The 25999-nt window shown below is 42.9% G+C and overlaps 1 protein-coding gene across 2 annotated transcripts; it reads right to left on the minus strand.

Moving 5' to 3' along the window:
• On the minus strand, positions 1-25496 carry anx11 (Annexin A11). 2 transcript variants are annotated; one of them, NM_001139997.1, is given in 15 exon segments: positions 1-1128; positions 1344-1466; positions 1700-1758; positions 8359-8454; positions 8775-8868; positions 9088-9144; positions 9258-9337; positions 9463-9553; positions 9853-9966; positions 13734-13828; positions 18534-18621; positions 18896-19240; positions 19761-19849; positions 22263-22546; positions 25485-25496. In NM_001139997.1, coding segments are annotated over 14 exon segments (1665 nt in total). In that variant the 5' UTR covers positions 22537-22546; positions 25485-25496; the 3' UTR covers positions 1-1068.
• Positions 25497-25999: the final 503 nt, after the last annotated feature.

Raw genomic sequence — 25999 nt, forward strand, 5'->3', positions numbered from 1 at the left:
TGGATGGAATTACTAGGGGAAACAACAGCCGTGTTTCTCAGCATTTATTTTCAGATGTAGTGATCATCAGAGCACCGTTACTGAAATGTGATGCAATGAGGTTTACATTTGGAGTTATATTGACAGATATGCTCAAAGAAAAATACATTTCACTGTACTTGTGCACCATTAAAAACTTGAAACTTGCGCTCGTAGCAAACAGCAGAAAACACATGAGTGAGTGTAAAGGAAAGTAAACAACAGTGATAGTGTACACACACCATATAAACACAATTATAAACTGGGCAGTTCAAGCCCTGAATGAAGATTGGCTGACAGATGGGGTATATCAGACCGTATACCACATGTATGACAAAACATTTATTTTCACTGCTCTAATTACTTTGGTAACCAGTTTATAATAACAATAAGACACCCCAGGGGTTTGTGGTATATGGCCAATATACCAAGGGCTGTATCCGGGTACTGCTTAAGAACATCCCTTAGCCGTGGTATATTGACCATATATCACACCCACTCGGGCATTATTGCTTAAATATAAACTGACCACTTTGGTATTTTAGCCGCTAATTATTATTTTCAGAGTAACGTATTCAACATTGCTCAGCTAAATCAATTAGTACTGAATTAACTTGTACAATTAGATACGCATAATATTGGCACAGGCTGGTTAAAATAAAATATATCTTTAAAAAAAATATATATATTGATTTAAATTCCAAATCTAATCAATGTTGCACATTGTACCTTTAAGGGCATTTTCAGATCGACTAAGATATAATACCAATCAAAGGAAAACTTATTGAAAAATATATACTTTGTTGCTCATAAAAATATAGAAAAGGAACAGCTTTAGGACATGATGTTCTCATATCATAACATGTGACAACAGTTGCACTGAAAAAATGGATGGCATGGCATGCAGAACTGCTGATTGTGGTGCATGCATAGACAGACAGTCAGACAGATTGGCAGAATGGCATATATTATGATAAAGATGATATTATAGGTCAGTCAGTAAATGGATATAGTGTGGAGGAGATCCCGTAGAGAGCTGACATGGTCCCTCTAGTCGCTCCCTCCACACAGCTTTAACAGCAGTTTCTTATAGTCCCCTGAGGTGTCTCCCTGTCATAGACAACAACAACAACAACACAAACACATCATCAAACTAGTCCAGAACATCATGCTAGAATAGCTAACCTGCTCTATAGCAGTAGCATTGTTGGAGGTTTGTGTGTGTGTGTGTGTGTGTGTGTGTGTGTGTGTGTGTGTGTGTGTGTGTGTGTGTGTGTGTGTGTGTGTGTGTGTGTGTGTGTGCGGTGATGAGGAGAGATACTTACAGAGATGTCTGTGTAGAGCGACTTGCCGTAGTTCTTGACGTATTCCTGACGGATATCCAGCATGTCCACCTCAGAACGCGTCACCATGATCCGAATCAGGGTTTTGTCTTTGGTCCCGGCCCCCTGAGAACACGAACACACAGGTCAGGCTGGACCTAAGCACTTATTTGAAGAGTACAATTATCAGAAGCAATTACAGTAATAACAATGTCATTTCATTGGGACTGGGAAAGTAGAAATGTAATGAACTTAAACAATGTGCACTTATCAGTCGTGGACAGTTCTGTTGTACTGTGTGTATGTACAGTATGTTGTAATCAGCCCAGACAGGCAGATCGCAAGGGAGCGTGTCTTACCTTCATGGACTTGTAGAGTCTCTCTGCAAAGTAGGCAGGCGTGTTCTTAATACACTTGACTGGAACACGGAGAGAGCAGAGGGTTAGAATGCCCAGCATGTACTGACCACCCTACTAAACCTTAGACCAGCCCCAGCTATATGGAGGGAGGGACTGATAACATAGCCCAATTACCAGTCTGTTAGTGCTAGCATGCCAACTCCTTGTCAGTCATTGTCATGACTAACGTTTGAGTTGACGATGAAAGCAATGGAACTGGCAAGAGCACAAACAGATCCGAGAGGAGGGAAACTCTCAAACAAACAAAACAGTTTCAAATTATAGGAAGAGATTCAACTGAAAATATTGTATATAAAGTCCTATCTGAAACCTGAACTTGAAAGTTGAAGAAAACAGAGAAAATATGACTGTAGTTTGAGCGGTGAAATACATTTTCAAACATCACATCAACATGACTTCTGTATGGATGAACATGCGTAATGGAAGAAGCAAACAACACGCCACACCACATCATCACAAGGGTGTAAGGTTGAGATATTCTCTTGATACACAGTCAGATAACAATGTCATCCAGTCAAATGAATCTAAAAGCATGTTACTGTACCATTAACCTGAGCAATGATAGCCAAGTGGGGAAAAACACAACAACAATTACTCATTCAGGTCAGCAACAGTGTGGCAACACATATTGTTAAAGCATCTTCAATAACATCTTTCAACAATAACAATGAGTAAGTTATGGGTGTTAACCAATGATGTAAATAAACCCTGGATTGCTGATGCTATGTATTGACCATTGAGAGGCTTTGAAGCCACTGGTCGGCCATATTGTCACTCCCCAGTAGGAGCAGTGCTCCATAGGAATGAATGGAATTCTACAGTATTTCAATTAAATGTTTCAAGGACAAAATTGCATGTATTTAAGTATTTCATTCTTGCAGTGGGGGCAGTAATGTTAGTAATCTGTAAAAAAGATATACTTTAATAAATCAGTTTTTATATATTTTTATGTTTAACTTACATAATATAATTTAAACGTATGCATGAATATTTTTTCAATGTATATTTTGTATTTTTTAACCTTTATTTAACTAGGCAAGTCAGTTAAGAACAAATTCTTATTTACAATGACGGCCTACACTGGCCAAACCCGGACGACGCTGGGCCAATTGTACGCCGCCCTATGGGACTCCCAATCACGGCCAGATGTGATGCAGCCTGGATTCGAACCAGGTACTGCAGTGACACCTCTTGCACTTAGATGCAGTGTCTTAAGGAAGGGATAGGCAACTAGATTCAGCTGCGGGACGATTTTTGTCAGAGACGATGGTCGGGGGCCAGAACATAATTATAAGAATTTGTACACTGCAAATTTACCACAACTAAGCCCAAAAATAGATCATTTTCAAATACAATTATTTCATACCTTGATAACATTGAGACATGTATCATGGCACTGTAGAAGATGGCTGGCGTTTTAGGTGCTCCTAACCAAATGTGCTTTTTGTACAAAAAAATTGCGTTGTTTGTAACTTCTTTTTTTTAAAATTATTCTGTACATAATGTTGCTGCTACCGTCTCTTTTGACTGAAAATAACTTCTGGACATCAGAACAGCGATTACTCACCACGAACTGTTAGAAGCTTTTTTTTCCTTTAACGAGTCTGACGTGAAGGACATACTGCTTTCCCGGGAACAGGCCCAAATCCCCGTCATTTGCGTGAAGAAAAGACGGAGGAAAAGAGGACGGAGGTCGGGCTGCCTTCTGAGAATTCTACTAGCTAACATGCAATCATTGGAAAATTAAATTGACGACCTACAAGGAAGATTAAACTACCAACGGGACATTAAAAACTGTAATATCTTATGCTTCACGGAGTTGAGGCTGAACGACGACATTATCAACATATGGTTATACTCTGTATCGGCAGGATAGAACAGCGGCGTCTGGTAAGACAAGGGGTGGCGTACTATGTATATTTGTAAACAACAGCTGGTGCACGATATCTAAGGAAGTCTCGAGGTTTTGCTCGCCTGAGGTAGAGTATCCCATGATAAGCTGTAGACCACACTATCTACCTAGAGAGTTCTCATCTGTATTTTTCATAGCTGTCAACATACCACCACAGACCGATGCTGGCACTAAGGCCGCACTCAATGAGCTGTATTCCGCCATAAGCAAACAGGAAAACACTCGTGCGGCGCTCCTAGTGGCCGTGAACTTTAATGCAGGGAAACTTAAATCCGTTTGACCAAATTTCTATCAGCATGTTAAATGTGCAACTAGAGGGAAAAAAACTCTACACCACCTTTACGCCACACACAGAAATGCGTACAAAGCTCGCCCTCGCTCTCCATTTGGCAAATCTGACCATAATTCTGTCCTCCTGATTCCTGCTTACAAGCAAAAATTAAAGCAAGAAGCACCAGTGACTCGGTCAATAAAAAAGTGGTCAGATGAAGCAGAGGCTAAGCTACAGGACTGTTTTGCTAGCACAGACTGGAATATATTAATGGCATTGAGGAGTACACCACATCAGTCCTTGGCTTCATCAATAAGTGCATCGATGACGTCGTCCCCTCAGTAACCGTATGTACATACCCCAACCAGAAGCCATGGATTACAGGCAACATCCGCACTGAGCTAAAGGCTAGAGATGCCGCTTTCAAGGAGCGGGACTCTAACCCGGAAGCATATAAGAAATCCCGCTATGCCCTCCGACGAACCATCAAACAGGCTAAGCATCAATACAGGACTAAGATCGAATCGTACTACACTGGCTCCGACGGTCGTCGGATGTGGCAGGACTTGCAAACCATTACAGACTACAAAGGGAAGCACAGCCTACTAGACGAGCTAAACTACTTCTATACTCGCTTCGAGGCAAATAACTCTGAAACATGCATGAGATCACCAGCTGTTCCGGACGACTGTGTGATCACACTCTCCACAGCCGATGTGAGTAAGACCTTTAAATAGGTCAACATTCACAAGGCTGCAGGGCCAGACAGATTATCAGGATGTGTACTGCGAGCATGCGCTGACCAACTGGCAAGTGTCTTCACTGACATTCTCAACCTCTCCTTGTCCAAGTCTGTAATACCAACATGTTTCATGCAGACCACCATAGTCCCTGTGCCCAAGAACACTAAGGTAACCTGACTAAATGACTACCGACCCGTAGCGCTCACGTCAGTATCCATGAAGTGTTTTGAAAGGCTGGTCATGGCTCACATCAACACCATTATCCTAGAAACCCTAGACCCATTCCAATTTGCATACCGCCCTAACAGATCCACAGATGATGCAATCTCTATTGCACTCCACACTGCCCTTTCCCACTTGGACAGAAGGAACACCTATGTGAGAATGCTATTCATTGACTACAGCTCAGCGTTAAACACCATAGTGCCCTCAAAGCTCGTCACTAAGCTAAGGACCCTGGGACTAAACACCTCCCTCTGCAAATGGATCCTGGACTTCCTGACAGGCCGCCCCAGGTGGTAAGGGTAGGTAACAACACATCCGCCACGCTGATCCTCAACACGGGGGCCCCTCAGGGGTGCGTGCTCAGTCCCCTCCTGCACGGCCTAGCACGACTCCAACACCATCATTAAGTTTGCCGATGACACAACAGTGGTAGGCCTGATCACCGACAACGACGAGACAGCCTATAGGGAGGAGGTCAGAGACCTGGCCGTGTGGTGCCAGGACAACAACCTCTCCCTCAACGTGATCAAGACAAAGGAGATGATTGTGGACTACAGGAAAAGGAGACCGAGGACGCCCCCACTACAACGGAGCTGTAGTGGAGCAGGTTGAGAGCTTCAAGTTCCTTGGTGACCACATCACCAACAAACTAACATGGTCCAAGCACACCAAAACAGTCGTGAAGAGGGCACGATAAAACCTATTCCCCCTCAGGAGACTGAAAAGATTTGGCATGGGTCCTCAGATCCTCAAAAGGTTCTACAGCTGCATCATCGAGAGCATCCTGACTGGTTCCATCACTGCCTGGTATGGCAACTGCTCGGCCTCCAACCGCAAGGCACTACAGAGGGTAGTGCGTACGACCCAGTACATCACTGGGGCCAAGCTTCCTGCCATCCAGGACCTCTATAGCAGGCGGTGTCAGAAGAAGGCCCTAAAAATTATCAAAGACTCCAGCCACCCAAGTCATAGACTGTTTTCTCTGCTACAGCACGGCAAGCGGTACCGGAGCGCCAAGTCTAGATCCAAGAGGCTTCTAAACAGCTTCTACCCCCAAGCCATAAGACTCCTGAACATCTAATCAAATGGCTACCCAGACTATTTGCATTGCCCACCCCACTCCCCCATTTCCTCTTTTACACCGCTGCTACTCTCTGTTATTATCTATGCATAGTCACTTTAATAACCTACATGTACATATTACCTCAATTACCTCGACTACCTGGTTCCCCCGCACATTGACTCTGTACCGGTACGCCCTATATATAGTCTCACTATTGTTATTTCACTGCTGCTCTTTAATTACTTGTTCATTTTATTTCTTATTCTTATTTGTATTTTTAAACGGCATTGTTGGTTAGGGGCTTGAAAGTAAGCATTTCACTGTAAGGTCTACACCTGTTGTATTCGGCACATGTGACTAATAAAATCTGATTTGATTTGAACATTTGATATGACACAATCACGTATTCTTTTTTGTGGGAAGACTTGGGAACAGATTTCCTAAATTAAACACATTTTTTGCAGAATTTCTGGTGATTTTACAGTCTTGGACCAAAAACCATTTTTGGAGGCCCAAAAAAATCACTTGTCTGTATGAGTGAGAAAGTTACAGATGCACAAATATCATACCCCCGAGACATGCTAACCTCTCACCATTACAATAACAGGGGAGGTTAGCATTTTATATCATACCCCCAAAACATGCTAACCTCTCACCATTACAATAACAGGGGAGGTTAGCATGTTTAGGGGGGTATGATATTTATGCCTCTTAACTTTCTCACTCATCATTATTCACAATTACTTCAGGATTTTCCGTAATCATGGTAGCATCCACATTCATGTAGAAGTGTTGAGAAACATATTCTATTCTTATTTACAATAAAAGTGACTCCAAAACGACACAATCAATTATTTATCATTCATTTCTATTGGGCACAAAATAATCTGAAACACAACCAAAACAAACAGCAAATGTATTTAACAAGTTTGTAGAGTCACAAACTTCATGTAATCCTTGCGTGCTAGGAATATGGGACTAAATACTTCATTTTTCACTACTTTAATACACATATAAGTGAATTTGTCCCTATACTTTTGATTCCCTAAAATGGGGGGACTACATAAACAAAGTGCTGTAATTTCTAAACAGTTCACCCGATATGGATGAAAATGCCCTCAAATTAAAGCTGACAGGAACTTCATAGTCATTGTATCATTTCAAATCCAAAGTGCTGGAGTAAAGAGCGAAAACAACAAAACATTTATCACTGTCCCAATACTTTTCAAGCTCATTGGTGTTAACACATTCAATAAATTTGGCCTCAACCCAATTGAGATGGTTTGGGATGAGTTGGACCACAGAGTGAAGGAAAAGCAGCCAACAAGTGCTCAGCATATGTGGGAACTCCTTCAAGAATGTTGTAAAAGCATTCCAGGTGAAGCTGGTTGAGAGAATGCCAAGAGTGTGCAATGGGTGACTACTTTGAAGAATCTCAAATATAAAATATATTTTGATTTGTTTAACACTTTTTTGGTTACTACATGATTCCATATGTGTTATTTCATAGTTTTGGTGTCTTCACTATTATTCTACAAAACTCAAACTTTTGACTGGTACTGTAGGTGCGTGTGTGTACATGTTTTACTATACCTGTGAGCCAGAAGTTCTCACAAGAATAGTAAACCAACATAAATTCTGAGAAGTGAGGACATTTTGCCAGTCCTCACTTGTAAAAAGGCAATTTTAGGCTTCGGGTTTAAGGTAAGGGTTAGGAAATTATTATTATTATTATTTTACCCCCTTTTTCTCGATCTTGTCTCATCGCTGGGACTCCCAACGGGCTTGGGAGGCGAAGGTCGAGTCACGCGTCCTCAGAAACATGACATGCCAAACCGCACTTCTTAAAGACCCGCTCGCTTAACCCGGAAGCCAGCCGCACCAATGTGTCGGAGGAAACAGCGTTCACCTGATGACCGAGGTCAGCCTGCAGGTGTCCGGCACACCACAAGGAGTCGCTAGAGGGTGATGAGCCAAGTAAAGCCCCCCTGGCCAAACCCAGGCCAAACCCTCCCCTGACCCGGACGACGCTGGGCCAATTGTGCGGCGCTCTATGGGACTCCCAATCACGGCCAGTTGTGATACAGCCCGGGATCGAACCCAGGTCTGTAGTGACGCCTCTACCACTGCGATGCAATGCCTTAGACCGCTGCGCAACTCGGGAGGCCCGGAAAATATGATTTTGAATGGGAATCAATTGTTGCTCCCCAAAAAGTCCTCACAAGTATTGTAAGACATAGTTGTGTGTGTGGGTGGTGTGCGTTGTTATGGGTGCTACGTAGTGTTAGTGTGTGCCTGTGTAGAAACGTGTAGGTGTGACACCGGATAGACCTGTATAGGCATGGCAGTGCATGTGTGTGTATTAACCAAAATGTTTCCCCTTACCCACGGCCACCATTCCACTCTCCAGGTCTCCAGACATTTCTCTGTCGATGCTCTTCTCTAGGTCTCTGCCACACATCTGCTGGTACTCATGGAACACTACACACACACACACACACACACACACACACACACACACACACACACACACACACACACACACACACACACACACACACACACACACACACACACACACACACACACCACACACACACAATAAGGTAGCGGCAAAAGCTCTAGCTACGAGTCAAGGTGAGCGGAGAGCACTGATATTTCATATACATTAAATTGATATTTCATATACATTAAATTGATATTTCATATACATGTAATTTATATTTTATATACATTTCATTTATATTTCATAGATATTTAACTTCTGTCGTCACAGTACCATTCCTCTCCCCTGTAGTTACCTGCTCTGAGGTGGGACTTGCTCCTAGAACACAGGATGGCGTTGAACTTGGACTCATCAGTTCCCACCTTGTTCTCCCCAGCAGCATACAGGGCCTGGACAGAGGGCCCACAATACACACAGGCATCTTTCAATGAGGAGGTAGAGATTTCTAATATGTTGTGTAGAGTCCAGAGTTTTTCCTGCTCAAATCACGTAGTCATGAAAAACTCATGGCCCGAAGTATGCTGAAGACATACTACAGTATGTAGATTAGACGTCACAAGGTTCGTGACAGATAAGAAATGGCAATATACATATATATATATATATACCTGAGCATCTTGTTTAGCTAGAGAGATGTCCACCGTCTCTCTTTCATCTCGATTACCCTGAGAGCACAAACACAACACATAATGAATCACCCATCTATATGTACTGTTCCTATGTGTATATGTATTTAGAATGTATACACTATTCTATATCTATGGGTCATAGGCTGTACCTGGGCCAGAGAGATGAGGAGTCTACGGAAATGTCCTGAGGTGTCCCCACTGATGGCATCTTCTAGAGACTTCTTATACTCTGAAATAACACACACAGTCCACTTCCACAATCCAATACAACAGAGGCGTGGTGTGTTTCTGAAAGGAAATATACAACTTCCTTGTTAACATTGTCTCCCTGAACAGTGTTTGTATGTAACTCACCTGTCTTGTAGACCTGGTTGAGCTCTCTGATCTCTGCATTGGAGCGAGAGGACAGGATCTCTATCAGACAGGCCTCGTCTGTCCCTGCGCCCTGTCAGAACATACAGCAGAGAATGGCTGGGAGGTTATAACAGGGATATTATTATATACCAAGTATGATTTGTCTTTCTCTGTTCTTTAAGTTAGTTTAGCTAGTTAATAACACAAAAATAACAACAAAAATAAATATTATTATTGTTTTCATGCACACACACACACACACACACACACACACACACACACACACACACACACACACACACACACACACACACACACACACACACACACACGCACACAAATGTTAAGAAGAGGGAATCTGTCAGTGATTATAAAAACCCTTTCACAAACCTTAATGGCTTCCTTCAGTTCGTATGCATCAAGCTGGGATGGAGTCTTCAACATGGCCAGCACCAGCTTCTCAAAGTTCCCTGACAGCTCGGACTTAAGATCCTTAACCAGATCCTGGGAAGGTAAGGGGATACAAGCTTGGTATAATTCAATGCTATCCAAGCAGTCTTTGAGTTGGGCCGGTGCTCAGCAATACAGCGAACAAGCACCTTGAATTTTCTGACTTGAATACAGACACAGTAATTTTCTGTACTGCTTGAGGACTGGCACCTCTTTTAGAATATTGGCAGTAAGTCTATATAGTATAGTGCAGGGCTCTCCAACCCTGTTCCTGTAGAGCTACCGTTCTGTAGGTTTAACCTCCAACCCTGTTCCTGTAGAACTACCGTTCTGTAGGTTTAACCTCCAACCCTGTTCCTGTAGAGCTACCATTCTGTAGGTTCAACCTCCAACCCTGTTCCTGTAGAGCTACCGTTCTGTAGGTTTAACCTCCAACCCTGTTCCTGTAGAGCTACCATTCTGTAGGTTTAACCTCCAACCCTGTTCCTGTAGAGCTACCATTCTGTAGGTTCAACCTCCAACCCTGTTCCTGGAGAACTACCGTTCTGTAGGTTTAACCTCCAACCCTGTTCCTGTAGAACTACCATTCTGTAGGTTTTAACTCCAACCCTGTTCCTGTAGAGCTACCGTTCTGTAGGTTTTAACTCCAACCCTGTTCCTGTAGAACTACCGTTCTGTAGGTTTAACCTCCAACCCTGTTCCTGTAGAACTACCGTTCTGTAGGTTTATTCTCCAACCCTGTTCCTGTAGAGCTACCGTTCTGTAGGTTTAACCTCCAACCCTGTTCCTGGAGAGCTACCGTTCTGTAGGTTTAACCTCCAACCCTGTTCCTGTAGAACTACCGTTCTGTAGGTTTACACTCCAACCCTGTTCCTGGAGAACTACTGTTCTGTAGGTTTAACCTCCAACCCTGTTCCTGGACAGCTACTGTTCTGTAGGTTTATTCTCCAACCCTGTTCCTGTAGAACTACTGTTCTGTAGGTTTAACCTCCAACCCTGTTCCTGTAGAACTACTGTTCTGTAGGTTTAACCTCCAACCCTGTTCCTGGACAGCTACTGTTCTGTAGGTTTATTCTCCAACCCTGTTCCTGTAGAACTACTGTTCTGTAGGTTTAACCTCCAACCCTGTTCCTGTAGAACTACTGTTCTGTAGGTTTAACCTCCAACCCTGTTCCTGTAGAGCTACCGTTCTGTAGGTTTAACCTCCAACCCTGTTCCTGGAGAGCTACCGTTCTGTAGGTTTTAACTCCAACCCTGTTCCTGGAGAGCTACCGTTCTGTAGGTTTAACCTCCAACCCTGTTCCTGTAGAACTACCGTTCTGTAGGTTTTAACCTCCAACCCTGTTCCTGTAGAGCTACCGTTCTGTAGGTTTTAACTCCAACCCTGTTCCTGGAGAGCTACCGTTCTGTAGGTTTTAACTCCAACCCTGTTCCTGGAGAGCTACCGTTCTGTAGGTTTAACCTCCAACCCTGTTCCTGTAGAACTACCGTTCTGTAGGTTTTAACCTCCAACCCTGTTCCTGTAGAACTACTGTTCTGTAGGTTTAACCTCCAACCCTGTTCCTGTAGAACTACTGTTCTGTAGGTTTAACCTCCAACCCTGTTCCTGTAGAGCTACCGTTCTGTAGGTTTAACCTCCAACCCTGTTCCTGGAGAGCTACCGTTCTGTAGGTTTTAACTCCAACCCTGTTCCTGGAGAGCTACCGTTCTGTAGGTTTAACCTCCAACCCTGTTCCTGTAGAACTACCGTTCTGTAGGTTTTAACCTCCAACCCTGTTCCTGTAGAGCTACCGTTCTGTAGGTTTAACCTCCAACCCTGTTCCTGTAGAACTACTGTTCTGTAGGTTTAACCTCCAACCCTGTTCCTGGACAGCTACTGTTCTGTAGGTTTATTCTCCAACCCTGTTCCTGTAGAACTACTGTTCTGTAGGTTTAACCTCCAACCCTGTTCCTGGACAGCTACTGTTCTGTAGGTTTATTCTCCAACCCTGTTCCTGTAGAACTACTGTTCTGTAGGTTTAACCTCCAACCCTGTTCCTGTAGAACTACTGTTCTGTAGGTTTAACCTCCAACCCTGTTCCTGTAGAGCTACCGTTCTGTAGGTTTAACCTCCAACCCTGTCCCTGGAGAGCTACCGTTCTGTAGGTTTTAACTCCAACCCTGTTCCTGGAGAGCTACCGTTCTGTAGGTTTAACCTCCAACCCTGTTCCTGTAGAACTACCGTTCTGTAGGTTTAACCTCCAACCCTGTTCCCGTAGAACTACCGTTCTGTAGGTTTTAAATCCAACTCTAATCTAGCACAACTGATTCTGATAATTAGCTGCTTGATAAGCTGAATCAGGTTAGTTACAACTGGGGTGGCAGCAAAAACCTCCAGGAAGGTAGCTCTCCAGGAATAGGGTTGGAGTGAAAACCTCCAGGAGGGTGGCTCTCTAGGAACAGGGTTAGAGTGAAAACCACCAGGAGGCTGGCTCTCTAGGAACAGGGTTAGAGTGAAAACCACCAGGAGGCTGGCTCTCTAGGAACAGGGTTGGAGTGAAAACCACCAGGAGGCTGGCTCTCTAGGAACAGGGTTAGAGTGAAAACCACCAGGAGGCTGGCTCTCTAGGAACAGGGTTAGAGTGAAAACCACCAGGAGGCTGGCTCTCTAGGAACAGGGTTGGAGTGAAAACCACCAGGAGGCTGGCTCTCTAGGAACAGGGTTAGAGTGAAAACCACCAGGAGGCTGGCTCTCTAGGAACAGGGTTAGAGTGAAAACCACCAGGAGGCTGGCTCTCTAGGAACAGGGTTGGAGTGAAAACCACCAGGAGGCTGGCTCTCTAGGAACAGGGTTAGAGTGAAAACCACCAGGAGGCTGGCTCTCTAGGAACAGGGTTAGAGTGAAAACCACCAGGAGGCTGGCTCTCTAGGAACAGGGTTGGAGTGAAAACCACCAGGAGGCTGGCTCTTTATGAACAGGGTTGAAGTTACAATCTCCAGGAGGGTGGCTCTCCAGGAACAGGGTTGAAGTTACAATCTCCAGGAGGGTGGCTCTCCAGGAACAGGGTTAGAGAGGCCAAATGAGTAGAGGTACTTATTTCAGTCCACTTCAAGTACTGACGCCATCTGTATTCAACTGCTGTGCCATCTGTATTCAACTGCTGTGTCATCTGTGTTCAACTGCTGTGCCATCTGTGTTCAACTGCTGTGCCATGTGTGTTCAACTGCTGTGCCATCTGTGTTCAACTGCTGTGCCATCTGTGTTCAACTGCTGTGCCATGTGTGTTCAACTGCTGTGCCATCTGTGTTCAACTGCTGTGCCATCTGTGTTCAACTGCTGTGCCATCTGTGTTCAACTGCTGTGCCATGTGTGTTCAACTGCTGTGCCATCTGTGTTCAACTGCTGTGCCATCTGTGTTCAACTGCTGTGCCATGTGTGTTCTTGGTATGGCTGTAGCTAATAAAGTCTGAGTGAATCAGATCCCTCAGCGAGTCGTTTACTGGCAGAACCAACAGCTGCTGTTTAGATATCACTGGCACACTAGAGAATACACTCTGACTGTCACTTCAGGGCAACATATTCAGACCATTTTATGATGCTGTAACACTTATTTCATTGTTCCCTAAAAACTTAATTAGATAAATAAGGTATAACGTTTTTAAATGGGAGCGAGAGTCATGCCTATTCCTTTCAAATACCTTCCTAGAAAGAAATTATAGAAAAAATGTATGGTCATAATCACTGTATAGTCTTTCAATAATAAGAAATAAGCTATTAGAAAATGTATATTGTACTTACATAGTATAATATAGTATAATGTCAATATGACTGTATTAGCTACCTTTCCGTAGGAGGTTTTGAAGGCCATGAGCATGGGAACACGCTGTCTGTTGGAGCGACTTCCTAGCAGGTCTATGATGGCCTGTTCATCAGTACCTGCAGGACAAGTCCACTGTCAGAACACATATTCAAACAGCCCATCCATTTCCCTTGATGGATTCAGAACACCAAGGTTTTTAGTAGTGTAGCTGAGCAAACAACATTACCAGGTCCTTATACATAATTAAGTCATTCAAAGATCGATGATCATTAAAAAGAAGACAACATAACTGCTAGTGTTGATTATACCTATGCAAACTGTTCAAATCTACAGTGTGTATTGTATAAGGGACTGGCAAGGGGTTGTTTCAGGACAGGACCTATTCTAACAGCTGGCCATTAGGCATGCAATTTTTGTTTCTGGTTCCAATATTAGACTGGGTCTAACTCACTCACTAGACCCCTATATAAGGGGCTAGGGGTTGTTTCTGAATGGGGTCTAACTGGCCGTGTCCGAATACCCATACTTGCGTCCTAAATAGTAGGCTGTTTGAGTATGCAAAAAAAACATTTTTTATAGTATGTATTTCAAAAATCGAGTACCCTTTAAATGCCTAGATGTCATAGTAATTTCTGCTTTGACAACAGTTGATAATCAGATATGGGGATGTGCTCCCAAAATCAACCAATAATGCGAAACAACGCAATCACGAATTGCTCATTCTCACTATGAGAAAATAGAACGTTTTATAGTAAGTTCATTTTTGAAAATCGAGTATGGTTGTATGTATTTATTTATTTTACTTAACCTTTATTTAACTAGGCAAGTCAGTTAAGAACAAATTCTTATTTACAATGACGGCCTACCCTGATGAGCCAAGTAAAGCCCCCTGGCCAAACCCTCCCCTAACCCAAACAATGCTTGACCAATTGTGCGCCGCCCTATGGGACTCCCGATCACGGCCTGTTGTGATACAGCCCGGGATCTAAGCCGGATCTGTAGTGACGGCTCTAGCACTGCGATGCAGTGCCTTAGACCGCTGCGCCACTCAGGATCCCTAAATGCCAGGATGGTATACTAATTTCGGAGCTTCATCAAGTAAATTTCAATGCACACTATTCCACAATGCATTGGAAGAGGTGGGCTGCGTGTGATAGGCCCTAGTTCTCTACAAGTGGCCAAACAACTAAACTAGGCTACTTAAAACCCGTTCCTGCAGTGGAATGACCAAATCGCCCTTCTATGATGTACAGTTTATAGTGTAATATTGGGATGCAAACTCAAAATGTAAAACATCTCAACTCTATGTCTGACATGGAAAGGGATACCTAGTCAGTTGTACAACTGAATGCATTCAACTGAAATGTGTCTTCCGGGCCCATAACCACGTGTGTGAGGTGTAAACTTTTGTTTCAAAGTAGATTTGTTTAAGACTACCAAGAAACACTGAGTGACGCTGATTTAGACCATTGCATTAAAAGGTTAATTGGGAAGATGCCGAATAGCGAAGCTTCTGAGGTTTTGTTCAAATGTAGGCTATGTAGTTTTTGTTCTTCTTAAAATTATCACAAGTATTGCATCGTAGGCTACATCTTTGAAAACAGAAGTATTTTTTTATTTTTAAAGTGGATTTCTGTTTTCTCATTGGAAAGTGTTTTTTGTTCTCTTGGTTTTTGTCAGAGCTTTTAAACTAAATACAAAACCATCTTTTGATTTCTGAATGTGTCGGCACCGGGACTCGGGATGTGGCTGCACTATTGATGTCATGTAAATCAGGCCTTTTGATTTGAACATATGAATTGTTTTAGTTTTGGAGGCTAGGCTACTTATTTAAAGCTGCAACATGTAACTTTTTGGGGGACCCAACCAAATTCACATAGAAATGTGAGTTATAGATCTGTCTTTCGCATTGAAAGAAAGTCTAAGAAGCGGTTTCTTAAGTTTCGTTTTTGCGTCTTTTACTTTCGGTCTTGCACACCAGCTTCAAACAGCTGAAAATACAATATTTTTGGTTATGGAAAATATATTTCACAGCGGTTTAGATGGTACAATGATTCTCTACACTCTGAGTGCTTGTTTTGTAACATAAACTGAAATTAGGCGAAATTATTTTTAATTTTAGCAACCAGGAAATGGCGGAGCGATTTCTGCATATTGAACCGTGAATGATTTAATTGATGGATCAAGCCTTAGCAGTCATTCAGATCTCCTTCCCTATGGTCAGTGCTTTAGTTTGTTATGTTGCTGTCAAGCGGTTCAGAATTTGCAGTGCTTTAGTTTGTTATGTTGCTGTCCAGCGGTTCAGAATTTACAGTGCTTTTGTTTGTTATGTTGCTGTCCAGCAGTTCAGAATTTGCAGTGCTTTAGTTTGTTATGTTGCTGTCAAGCGGTTCAGAATTTGCAGTGCTTTAGTTTGTTATGTTGCTGTCAAGCGGTTCAGAATTTACAGTGCTTTTGTTTGTTATGTTACTGTCAAGCAGTTCAGAATTTGCAGTGCTTTAGTTTGTTATGTTGCTGTCAAGCGGTTCAGAATTTACAGTGCTTTTGTTTGTTATGTTGCTGTCAAGCAGTTCAGAATTTGCAGTGCTTTAGTTTGTTATGTTGCTGTCAAGCGGTTCAGAATTTACAGTGCTTTTATTTGTTATGTTGCTGTCAAGCAGTTCAGAATTTACAGTGCTTTAGTTTGTTATGTTGCTGTCCAGCGGTTCAGAATTTGCAGTGCTTTAGTTTGTTATGTTGCTGTCAAGCGGTTCAGAATTTGCAGTGCTTTAGTTTGTTATGTTGCTGTCCAGCGGTTCAGAATTTACAGTGCTTTTGTTTGTTATGTTGCTGTCAAGCAGTTCAGAATTTGCAGTGCTTTAGTTTGTTATGTTGCTGTCAAGCGGTTCAGAATTTACAGTGCTTTAGTTTGTTATGTTGCTGTCAAGCGGTTCAGAATTTGCAGTGCTTTAGTTTGTTATGTTCCTGTCAAGCGGTTCAGAATTTGCAGTGCTTTTGTTTGTTATGTTGCTGTCCAGCGGTTCAGAATTTGCGATACACCCGACTGTCCACGTTTTCTGTGCAATACCCTATTGATTAAAACATTTGAAAAGTTTTGGTGTACTAGGCTATTTGATGTCATTTATATAGGTTACAGCACTTTGGTTTCACTTATAGATAACTTTTTCCTGTTTCTCCAGTTTTGCATTTTGCCTCCAGCAACTTCACAAATCAGTTTTGGGTATGTGGTAGATTCTGTATATTAACTAATAAATATGTTGAAATGGAACCAAATGTTCTGTTTCTGTCTTTAGACCTTTTTAAATATCATAGGTTGGCTATATGGGCTACAGTATAGCGTGAATGTGATAGTCTGGCTACAACCAGCCTGAGTAGGCCTATAACTCCATTAGGTAGAATGTGATAGTCTGGCTACAACCAGCCTGAGTAGGCCTATAACTCCATTAGGTAGAATGTGATAGTCTGGTTACAACCAGCCTGAGTAGACCAATAACTCCATTAGGTAAAATGTGATAGTCTGGCTACAACCAGCCTGAGTAGGCCTATAACTCCATTAGGTAGAATGTGAGAGTCTGGTTACAACCAGCCTGAGTAGGCCTATAACTCCATTAGGTAGAATGTGAGAGTCTGGTTACAACCAGCCTGAGTAGGCCTATAACTCCATTAGGTAGAATGTGAGAGTCTGGTTACAACCAGCCTGAGTAGGCCTATAACTCCATTAGGTAGAATGTGATAGTCTGGTTACAACCAGCCTGAGTAGGCCTATAACTCCATTAGGTAGAATGTGAGAGTCTGGTTACAACCAGCCTGAGTAGGCCTATAACTCCATTAGGTAGAATGTGAGAGTCTGGTTACAACCAGCCTGAGTAGGCCTATAACTCAATTCATATTATATTCAGAGTTTAGAGAAATTAATTGAATTGGAAATGAGATATTATCAGGCTGGTTAATGCGAGACATGTCCGTTGAATTTGGAAAATGCACCCACACTCAGCCCTGCCCCACCTACTCAAGCCAGTCAGGAGTACATAGTGTGCACTTTAAGTATGTAGTACACTAGTATGGGTATTCGGACACAGTCTCTCACTCTCTACACCCCCATATAAGGGTATAGGGGTTGTTTCTGAAGAGGGTCTAACTCACTCTCTAGACCCCTATATAAGGGTATAGGGGTTGTTTCTGAAGAGGGTCTAACTCACTCTCTAGACCCCTATATAAGGGTATAGGGGTTGTTTCTGAAGAGGGTCTAACTCACTCTCTAGACCCCTATATAAGGGTATAGGGGTTGTTTCTGAAGAGGGTCTAACTCACTCTCTAGACCCCTATATAAGGGTATAGGGGTTGTTTCTGAAGAGGGTCTAACTCACTCTCTAGACCCCTATATAAGGGTATAGGGGTTGTTTCTGAAGAGGGTCTAACTCACTCTCTAGACCCCTATATAAGGGTATAGGGGTTGTTTCTGAAGAGGGTCTAACTCACTCTCTAGACCCCTATATAAGGGTATAGGGGTTGTTTCTGAAGAGGGTCTAACTCACTCTCTAGACCCCTATATAAGGGTATAGGGGTTGTTTCTGAAGAGGGTCTAACTCACTCACTAGACCCCTATATAAGGGTATAGGGGTTGTTTCTGAAGAGGGTCTAACTCACTCTCTAGACCCCTATATAAGGGTATAGGGGTTGTTTCTGAAGAGGGTCTAACTCACTCACTAGACCCCTATATAAGGGTATAGGGGTTGTTTCTGAAGAGGGTCTAACTCACTCACTAGACCCCTATAGTGTATAAGGGGCTGTTTCTTGACTGGGCCTATGTAACCAACTCACCAAAGCCCTTCATGGCTTTCCTCAGAACCTCCACATCTCTCAGTGGGTCTGCTCCTGGAAAATCCTTGATGCTTCCCCGGAATCCTCTCTGGAAGAACAGGGAAGGAGAGGGCATTTTCCAGATTGCTTTACCCTTTCAGTGTTAGCTGCCAGTAAAACTCCTGTCAAATCTCTAATCATTGACATCTCAAGAAGAAACAGAAAACTATAGAAACACTATCAATATTATTGCAGAACACTCAGATATCCAAGTTGAAACCCATGGATGAAGTATGGACACTTAACAGGATGTATACCTGTCCTAAATAGTCTTTTGAAGTACTATTGTCACAATAGGGTTAAATCTTCCCAGTGTCTCTTACGTTGATGGCAGGAGCGACGGGCATGGCTCCACCTCCGTATCCTGGCATGGATGGGTTGGGCGACGGGGCACGAGGGTACCCTGGCATGGGCTGGTTAGGCGCTGGTCCTCCTCCGTAACCAGGCATGGAGGGGTTGGGTGAGGGTGCCTGTGGGTAGCCAGGCATGGGCTGGCCTGGGTAGCCCATGCCTGGGCCTTGAGTCTGTGGCATCTGCCCACCTGGCTGTGGGTACAGGCCATGGGGCTGTTGGTTAGGGGGCTGGGGGGAATGTTGGGGGTACCCACCAGGGGTGAACATGGCAGGGTTGGGGTTAAAGCCCCCCATGGATGATGAGATCTGGTTGGCCTATGATTGGAAGAGAAATGGGCATCCAATAAAGATTTGCACAGACAGTACGCTGATTGGTTTAAACTATTATGCACGCAAAGCTGTTTTGCAGATGATCAATCATGTATTATAGGTAATACAGCATCTGCTGTTGTGTTTTGATTACAAAGAAAATAAAATACAATGCAACAAAGAAATTATACAAAACATGTAGTTTTGAAGGATTACAACAGTGAAAGAGGAGGTTGCAGAAAATTCTAACATTTTTGAAGCAGTATCTTAGCTAATTACGAGCAATATTATTTTGGCACGCAAGAGAGATTTTGAAGAAAGGTTAACAAGAAAGCTGCAACATAGATTATTTTTTATAAAAGTCTTACCAGTCAATAATTGGGTTGTGATTTCCAATATTGGCCATGCAATTCATGCTAACTGAAATATTTAATGCAATGATCTGAAGGGGGATGAAGTACAGGCATGTTGAGAATATTCTCTGTGTGATTTGGAGGGTGTGGATGTATTTTCATGCCAGACTTACCATGCCTGGAAGATTGCCTGCGTTGAATCCAGGGTTGGACAGATTATCAACACCTATGGTGGGGAAACCAGCACCACCTCCCCAACTACCTGCAACAGGTGACATAGATGGGTGTTTTTGTCACTAAACAGTTTATGGCAAATCACTGACAAACTGATATACAGTGGGGGAAAAAAGTATTTGATCCCCTGCTGATTTTGTACGTTTGCCCACTTACAAAGAAATGATCAGTCTATAATGTTAATGGTAGGTTTATTTGAACAGCGAGAGACAGAATAACAACAAAAAAATCCAGAAAAACGCATGTCAAAAATGTTAGAAAATGATTTGCATTTTAATGAGGGAAATAAGTATTTGACCCCTCTGCAAAACATGACTTAGTACTTGGTGGCAAAACCCTTGTTGGCAATCACAGAGGTCAGACGTTTCTTGTAGTTGGTCACCAGGTTTGCACACATCTCAGGAGGGATTTTGTCCCACTCCTCTTTGCAGATCTTCTCCAAGTCATTAAGGTTTCGAGGCTGACGTTTGGCAACTCGAACCTTCAGCTCCCTCCACAGATTTTCTATGGGATTAAGGTCTGGAGACTGGCTAGGCCACTCCAGGACTTTAATGTACTTCTTCTTGAGCCACTCCTTTGTTGCCTTGGCCGTGTGTTTTGGGTCATTGTCATGCTGGAATACCCATCCATGACCCATTTTCAATGCCCTGGCTGAGGGAAGGAGGTTCTCACCCAAGATTTGACGGTACATGGCCCGTCCATCGTCCCTTTGATGCGGTGAAGTTGTCCTGTCCCCTTAGCAGAAAAACACCCCCAAAGCATAATGTTTCCACCTCCATGTTTGACGGTGGAGATGGTGTTCTTGGGGTCATAGGCAACATTCCTCCTCCTCCAAACACGGCGAGTTGAGTTGATGCCAAAGAGCTCCATTTTGGTCTCATCTGACCACAACACTTTCACCAGTTGTCCTCTGAATCATTCAGATGTTCATTGGCAAACTTCAGACGGGCATGTATATGTATTCTTGAGCAGGGGGACCTTGCGGGCACTGCAGGATTTCAGTCCTTCACGGCATAGTGTGTTACCAATTGTTTTCTTGGTGACTATGGTCCCAGCTGCCTTGAGATCATTGACAAGATCCTCCCGTGTATTTCTGGGCTGATTCCTCACCGTTCTCATGATCATTGCAACTCCACGAGGTGAGATCTTGCATGGAGCCCCAGGCCGAGGGAGATTGACAGTTCTTTTGTGCTTCTTCCATTTGCGAATAACCGCACCAACTGTTGTCACCTTCTCACCAAGCTGCTTGGCGATGGTCTTGTAGCCCATTCCAGCCTTGTGTAGGTCTACAATCTTGTCCCTGACATCCTTGGAGAGCTCTTTGGTCTTGGCCATGGTGGAGAGTTTGGAATCTGATTGATTGATTGCTTCTGTGGACAGGTGTCTTTTTTACAGTTAACAAGCTGCGGTTAGGAGCACTCCCATTAAGAGTGTGCTCCTAATCTCAGCTCGTTACCTGTATAAAAGACACCTGGGAGCCAGAAATCTTTCTGATTGAGAGGGGGTCAAATACTTATTTCCCTCATTAAAATGCAAATCAATTAATAACATTTTTGACATGAGTTTATCTGGATATTTTTGTTGTAATTCTGTCTCTCACTGTTCAAATAAACCTACCATTAAAATGATAGACTGATCCTTTTGTTGTCAGTGGGCAAACGTAGAAAATCAGCAGGGGATCAAATACTTTTCCCCCCCCACTGTAGGATTATTATTTTAATAGTATGTATGTAGTATGTACTGCTTTTGCTATGATGTTGTGGCTGTATATGCTTTTAAACAATCAATCGATCAATTATGTTACCAAAAAAAGTGCTGTTTTCAAAACAACATTGAAAGTGCTAAGATTTCATAGAAAGGTTTCAATAAATATCTGGTGATTGTGCTAGGCACCAGGACTGGCAATGAACTGTTCACACTTGCCAATATATGTGACTAACCTTGGCTTCTAGTCAGCAGATATGGAATGATTCTCAGGGCACACAGAATGGGAGGACTGTGTCAGACACTAGTTGGTCTGTGAGTGTTGACTCTCAGCACAGCAGAGGTTGTTTAGAAAACACAACGCATGCACCACAACATTACATCTAAACCTCATGATGATATCTGGCCCTGAGATACAGGAGGACAGAAGGACTCAGTCTCTGAGTCTGTCCAGCAGTACCCTATCCTCTTTTCTTGACCCTGTCTTTATCTGTCTGTCTGTCTGTCTGTCTGTCTGTCTGTCTGTCTGTCTGTCTGTCTGTCTGTCTGTCTGTCTGTCTGTCTGTCTGTCTGTCTGTCTGTCTGTCTGTCTGTCTGTCTGTCTGTCTGTCTGGCGTCGTCGTCTGTCTGTGTCTCCCTTAGATTACATTACATTTCATATACCTTGTACCTATAAGAAATACTGGACATGTCTGCATATATTAGGCCAATCATGATCTGTTGAGCTGAGGCCTTACCTGCTGGGGGCATGGCTGGGTACCCTCCAGCTCCAGGCTGTGGAGGATAGCCACCAGCCTGAGGGGGGTAACCTCCAGCCTGAGAGGGGTAACCCCCTGCTTGAGGGGGATAGCCGCCTGCCTGGGGTGGGTATCCTCCGGCCTGGGGTGGGTAGCCTCCGGCTTGGGGTGGGTAGCCTCCGGCTTGGGGTGGGTAGCCTCCGGCTTGGGGTGGGTAGCCTCCGGCTTGGGGTGGGTAGCCTCCGGCTTGAGGAGGGTATCCTGGATAGCTCATGGTTTATGGTCTGAAATAAAGAAAAATATCAAAATATAAGGCCTGTTTAATGTGTACATGCAATTTATAAGGCCAGGAGTTTTTCTGTTCCTGGTTAGGTCATGATGACAGGAACACCTCCTGCCTTACAGACACACAATATGGCAGTTGGACACACAGTCAGTGCCACGCATCTGTTTGTTGTAAAACAAAGTTTTATGACTCAAATTGTGGCGTGAACACATAGGTTGGTGTTGTGGTGTCCATAGCAACTACAGAGCTAGAAACATGCCCATATACACAGTGGGCCCCTCCACCCTCAAAGAAGTTAAGCTGTGGAGGAAAAATAAGGCTGAATTCCTCAGGATGACCCAAGGTTTAAGGAATCTGGGTTCCCTAAGCGAATGGCTTAATTGTTAACATGGAAAATGTATGGGTTGGGTCATACTGTGTGAAATGGAACTACTATGTTCATGAAATTGAGTATTTTCCTGAAATCTAGCACAAAGAAATGTCATCTGGAAGAAGACATACATCTCGAATAGTAATTAAGAAATAACTGATTAAAATGGGAGAACCTATTTAAAGCCTTACTGTACACTGAAATACTACATTTCAAATGACCCAACCTTGACTCTCCTTTGCTTTTGTTACTTTTGGTGCTGCTTGTTATTTGACAATGATTATGCTGCTGTGTGTGAAAAACCAATACTCCCATTTCATATGCCAACTTGTTCCATCCATGGCTCCATGTACAGAATCCCTTCTCATAATTTGCATTTTAAGGACAGGGGAAAGAATGACAGACTGCTGCTGTATTTGAATAGGAACACAGTTCTACATCAGTGGCCTGTTCAGAAGGATGTAAGGTTAGGCTAGAAAATGTTCAGATAGATATGTATAGTGTAGAACAGATATGATTCTCTCTCCGATTGAATAGGGAACATGTGAGCAATATTAATTATGTTTCAGACCATTTTATATCACCGACTACACCTCAGCAAAAAGTTCACTTTTAGATGATACAGTATAATATTTATGATGTAAGGACTTACTACACTGTTATTACACCGTCACCCCCTATTTAATGTACTGTGCATGCGTATAAGTCTACAGCCTAAAGGCGTCCATCCATAGATTCGGTTTACTCCTTGCAGAACTCGACTAGACGAAGTGAACGTCTGTTTTCGCATATTACCTTAAAATATCTTAGCATGAAAAACGAGAAAAAAGCGGCAATATTACGGTTTGTCCCTCTCGAGACGCTGTAGCCAGTAGACGTGAAGACGAGGTCTTAGTTGCGCAATATTACATCTTAGACGTTTGGTGCAGTATTTCTCAAGTGGAAAACTGCATGAAAACTAGTCGTCTGTCGTTGAATGACAAACACTTGAAGAATCCCTACTGTTGCCCAATCACCGACGAAGGAAAGATTTGTATAACTATAGCTAACTGGTTGAACGAGACCTGTGAATAACGACAAGTCGGAAATGTTCGAGTTTCCTAGTTCCGACTACCACGTGAACGCGGCAGTAGACAAGCCTAAAAAAATGTGCGTGCTCGAACGTCACAAAATTTCGAAATAAAGCATCGTACTGTTTTGACGGGAATGCCAAAGTCCAAACAGGAATCGACCACGCTGTCGAAAAGAGTAAGACGTATGAATGATTCTCATCTAACCCATGTACAAAATACTAATTTCAACACAATGTATTTCCCCTTCTATCATTGTCCTGAGGTTTACAGATTAAAACTAACGTTAAGCAAGTGTAATACTGGAGTGAAATTGTGACTGACGTAATCTCATCTACACAAAAACAGCATTTGACTAAGACTCCTGCTCGGCCTACTCACTAAAGCCGATAAAGGCTATTACTGTATAATAACCAAACCTCAAATCAGTGGCAAATAAAGGCTAACTGAAGAACTAGGCTACCAACTGACATAATCGCTTTGATAGATTACAATGAAATGTCACACCTTTTCTATTGATAAAATGTGAGGAACGGTACACATTTATAAAGGACTGTGTATAAATGTAAGTAGCCATTTGGGTTCCTTGTGTACACCAACTATGTTTGCTGGGGGGATGGGAGTGTTCAATACAATACACATGATGGGTGTTGGCTGTTGAGGCCTTGAACTCATACAAAAATAGATGGTTTGAAAATAACTTCCGAGTGACTCAAATGTGTATAGGCAGGCCTATCCAAAAGTTCAAACAACTCTTTTGCTGTATGTAGTAGACCCCAAAGAAAAATAACTCTTATTTCCATCCACATGACTGGCCTATTACACAATATTTGAAGAAATAAATAATTGTAGGCAGCTAAACATCCTTATTCTAAATGTCATTTTCAACATTGAATTAATGAGAATAGCCATAGGCCGCCGCTTATACTAACGTTTTCGAAATAGCCTTACACTGACTGCCTCTACACCAAATGACAGCACAGCAACTGTCAAAATAGACAGAAGCAAAATATTGTGCATCAGTCAACATCGAACCAAGGTAAAAAATGTCAATATATCAGTACCTTTTTGGTTGACTTTCAGGCGCCAGCTAAACGTTCAATTCGGTATTTCCTAGTTGTAATTTTGCGTTGTAAAGGTTTTCTGCACTCGGCCTACTAATCGGAAGAAGACAAGCCAATTTACCGAAGCTCTGGAAGGCTGCCTTTCGCGTTGTCAGGCAAATTATGCAAACATAGTTTCTAATAGGTCTATAACGATAGGCCTAACCGCTTAGCCTACTGTTATCATGTTCTCTGTGAGACATTTTGTTATTGCGTGTCATATCCTTCGAGGAAGAAGGCTCGCTAGTAAATTAAACATTTCTGAGGAAAGCGACGTGTCAATAACACATCTACAAGAAACTCAATTGCGCACGATCGCTAATGGAAATGTTTGGTCTACAAGGCTAAGTCACATTTGATTTAACCGAAAAGTGCATTTCGTTTGCCACTTACTTTTGGTTCGCTAGACGCCTTGTCCTGGCTGCCCTGCGCTCTTTTTCAAGCTGTATGTATATAAGGAAGGTGGGTGGGACTCATATTTTCCATTGAGAAACACCCATAGGCACACACCATACAGTAATCGACACACCACAGTCAGCACAGTGCTAACACTCGAGCACTATTGAGTGGACCAACGTATGACAGTGACATGTTAGGTGACTCATCGAGTTAGGGAAAAAGTGACAAATGATGACACAATTCACCTAGTCATAGAGAATATGGTGCAATCGATTGAGCATAGCCTATGGTTATCTATGCTAGAACAATGATACACTCTTAGGCTTACGGTTTTTTCTATTCAACTGGCAATTGTTAATTTTTCTTCAATAATTGCTGTTGATTTTTGTTCACAGGGTGTACTTTTAGACTTTACCCGGCCTACTAATAACAGTGGTCGAAAATGTACCCAATTGTCATACTTGAATAAAAGGACAGATACCTTAAAATAGAAAGTTACTCAAGTAAAT

The sequence above is a fragment of the Salmo salar genome, chromosome 18, assembly GCF_965601325.2.
Source record: "Salmo salar chromosome 18, fSalSal1, whole genome shotgun sequence".
Classification (NCBI taxonomy): domain Eukaryota; kingdom Metazoa; phylum Chordata; class Actinopteri; order Salmoniformes; family Salmonidae; genus Salmo; species Salmo salar.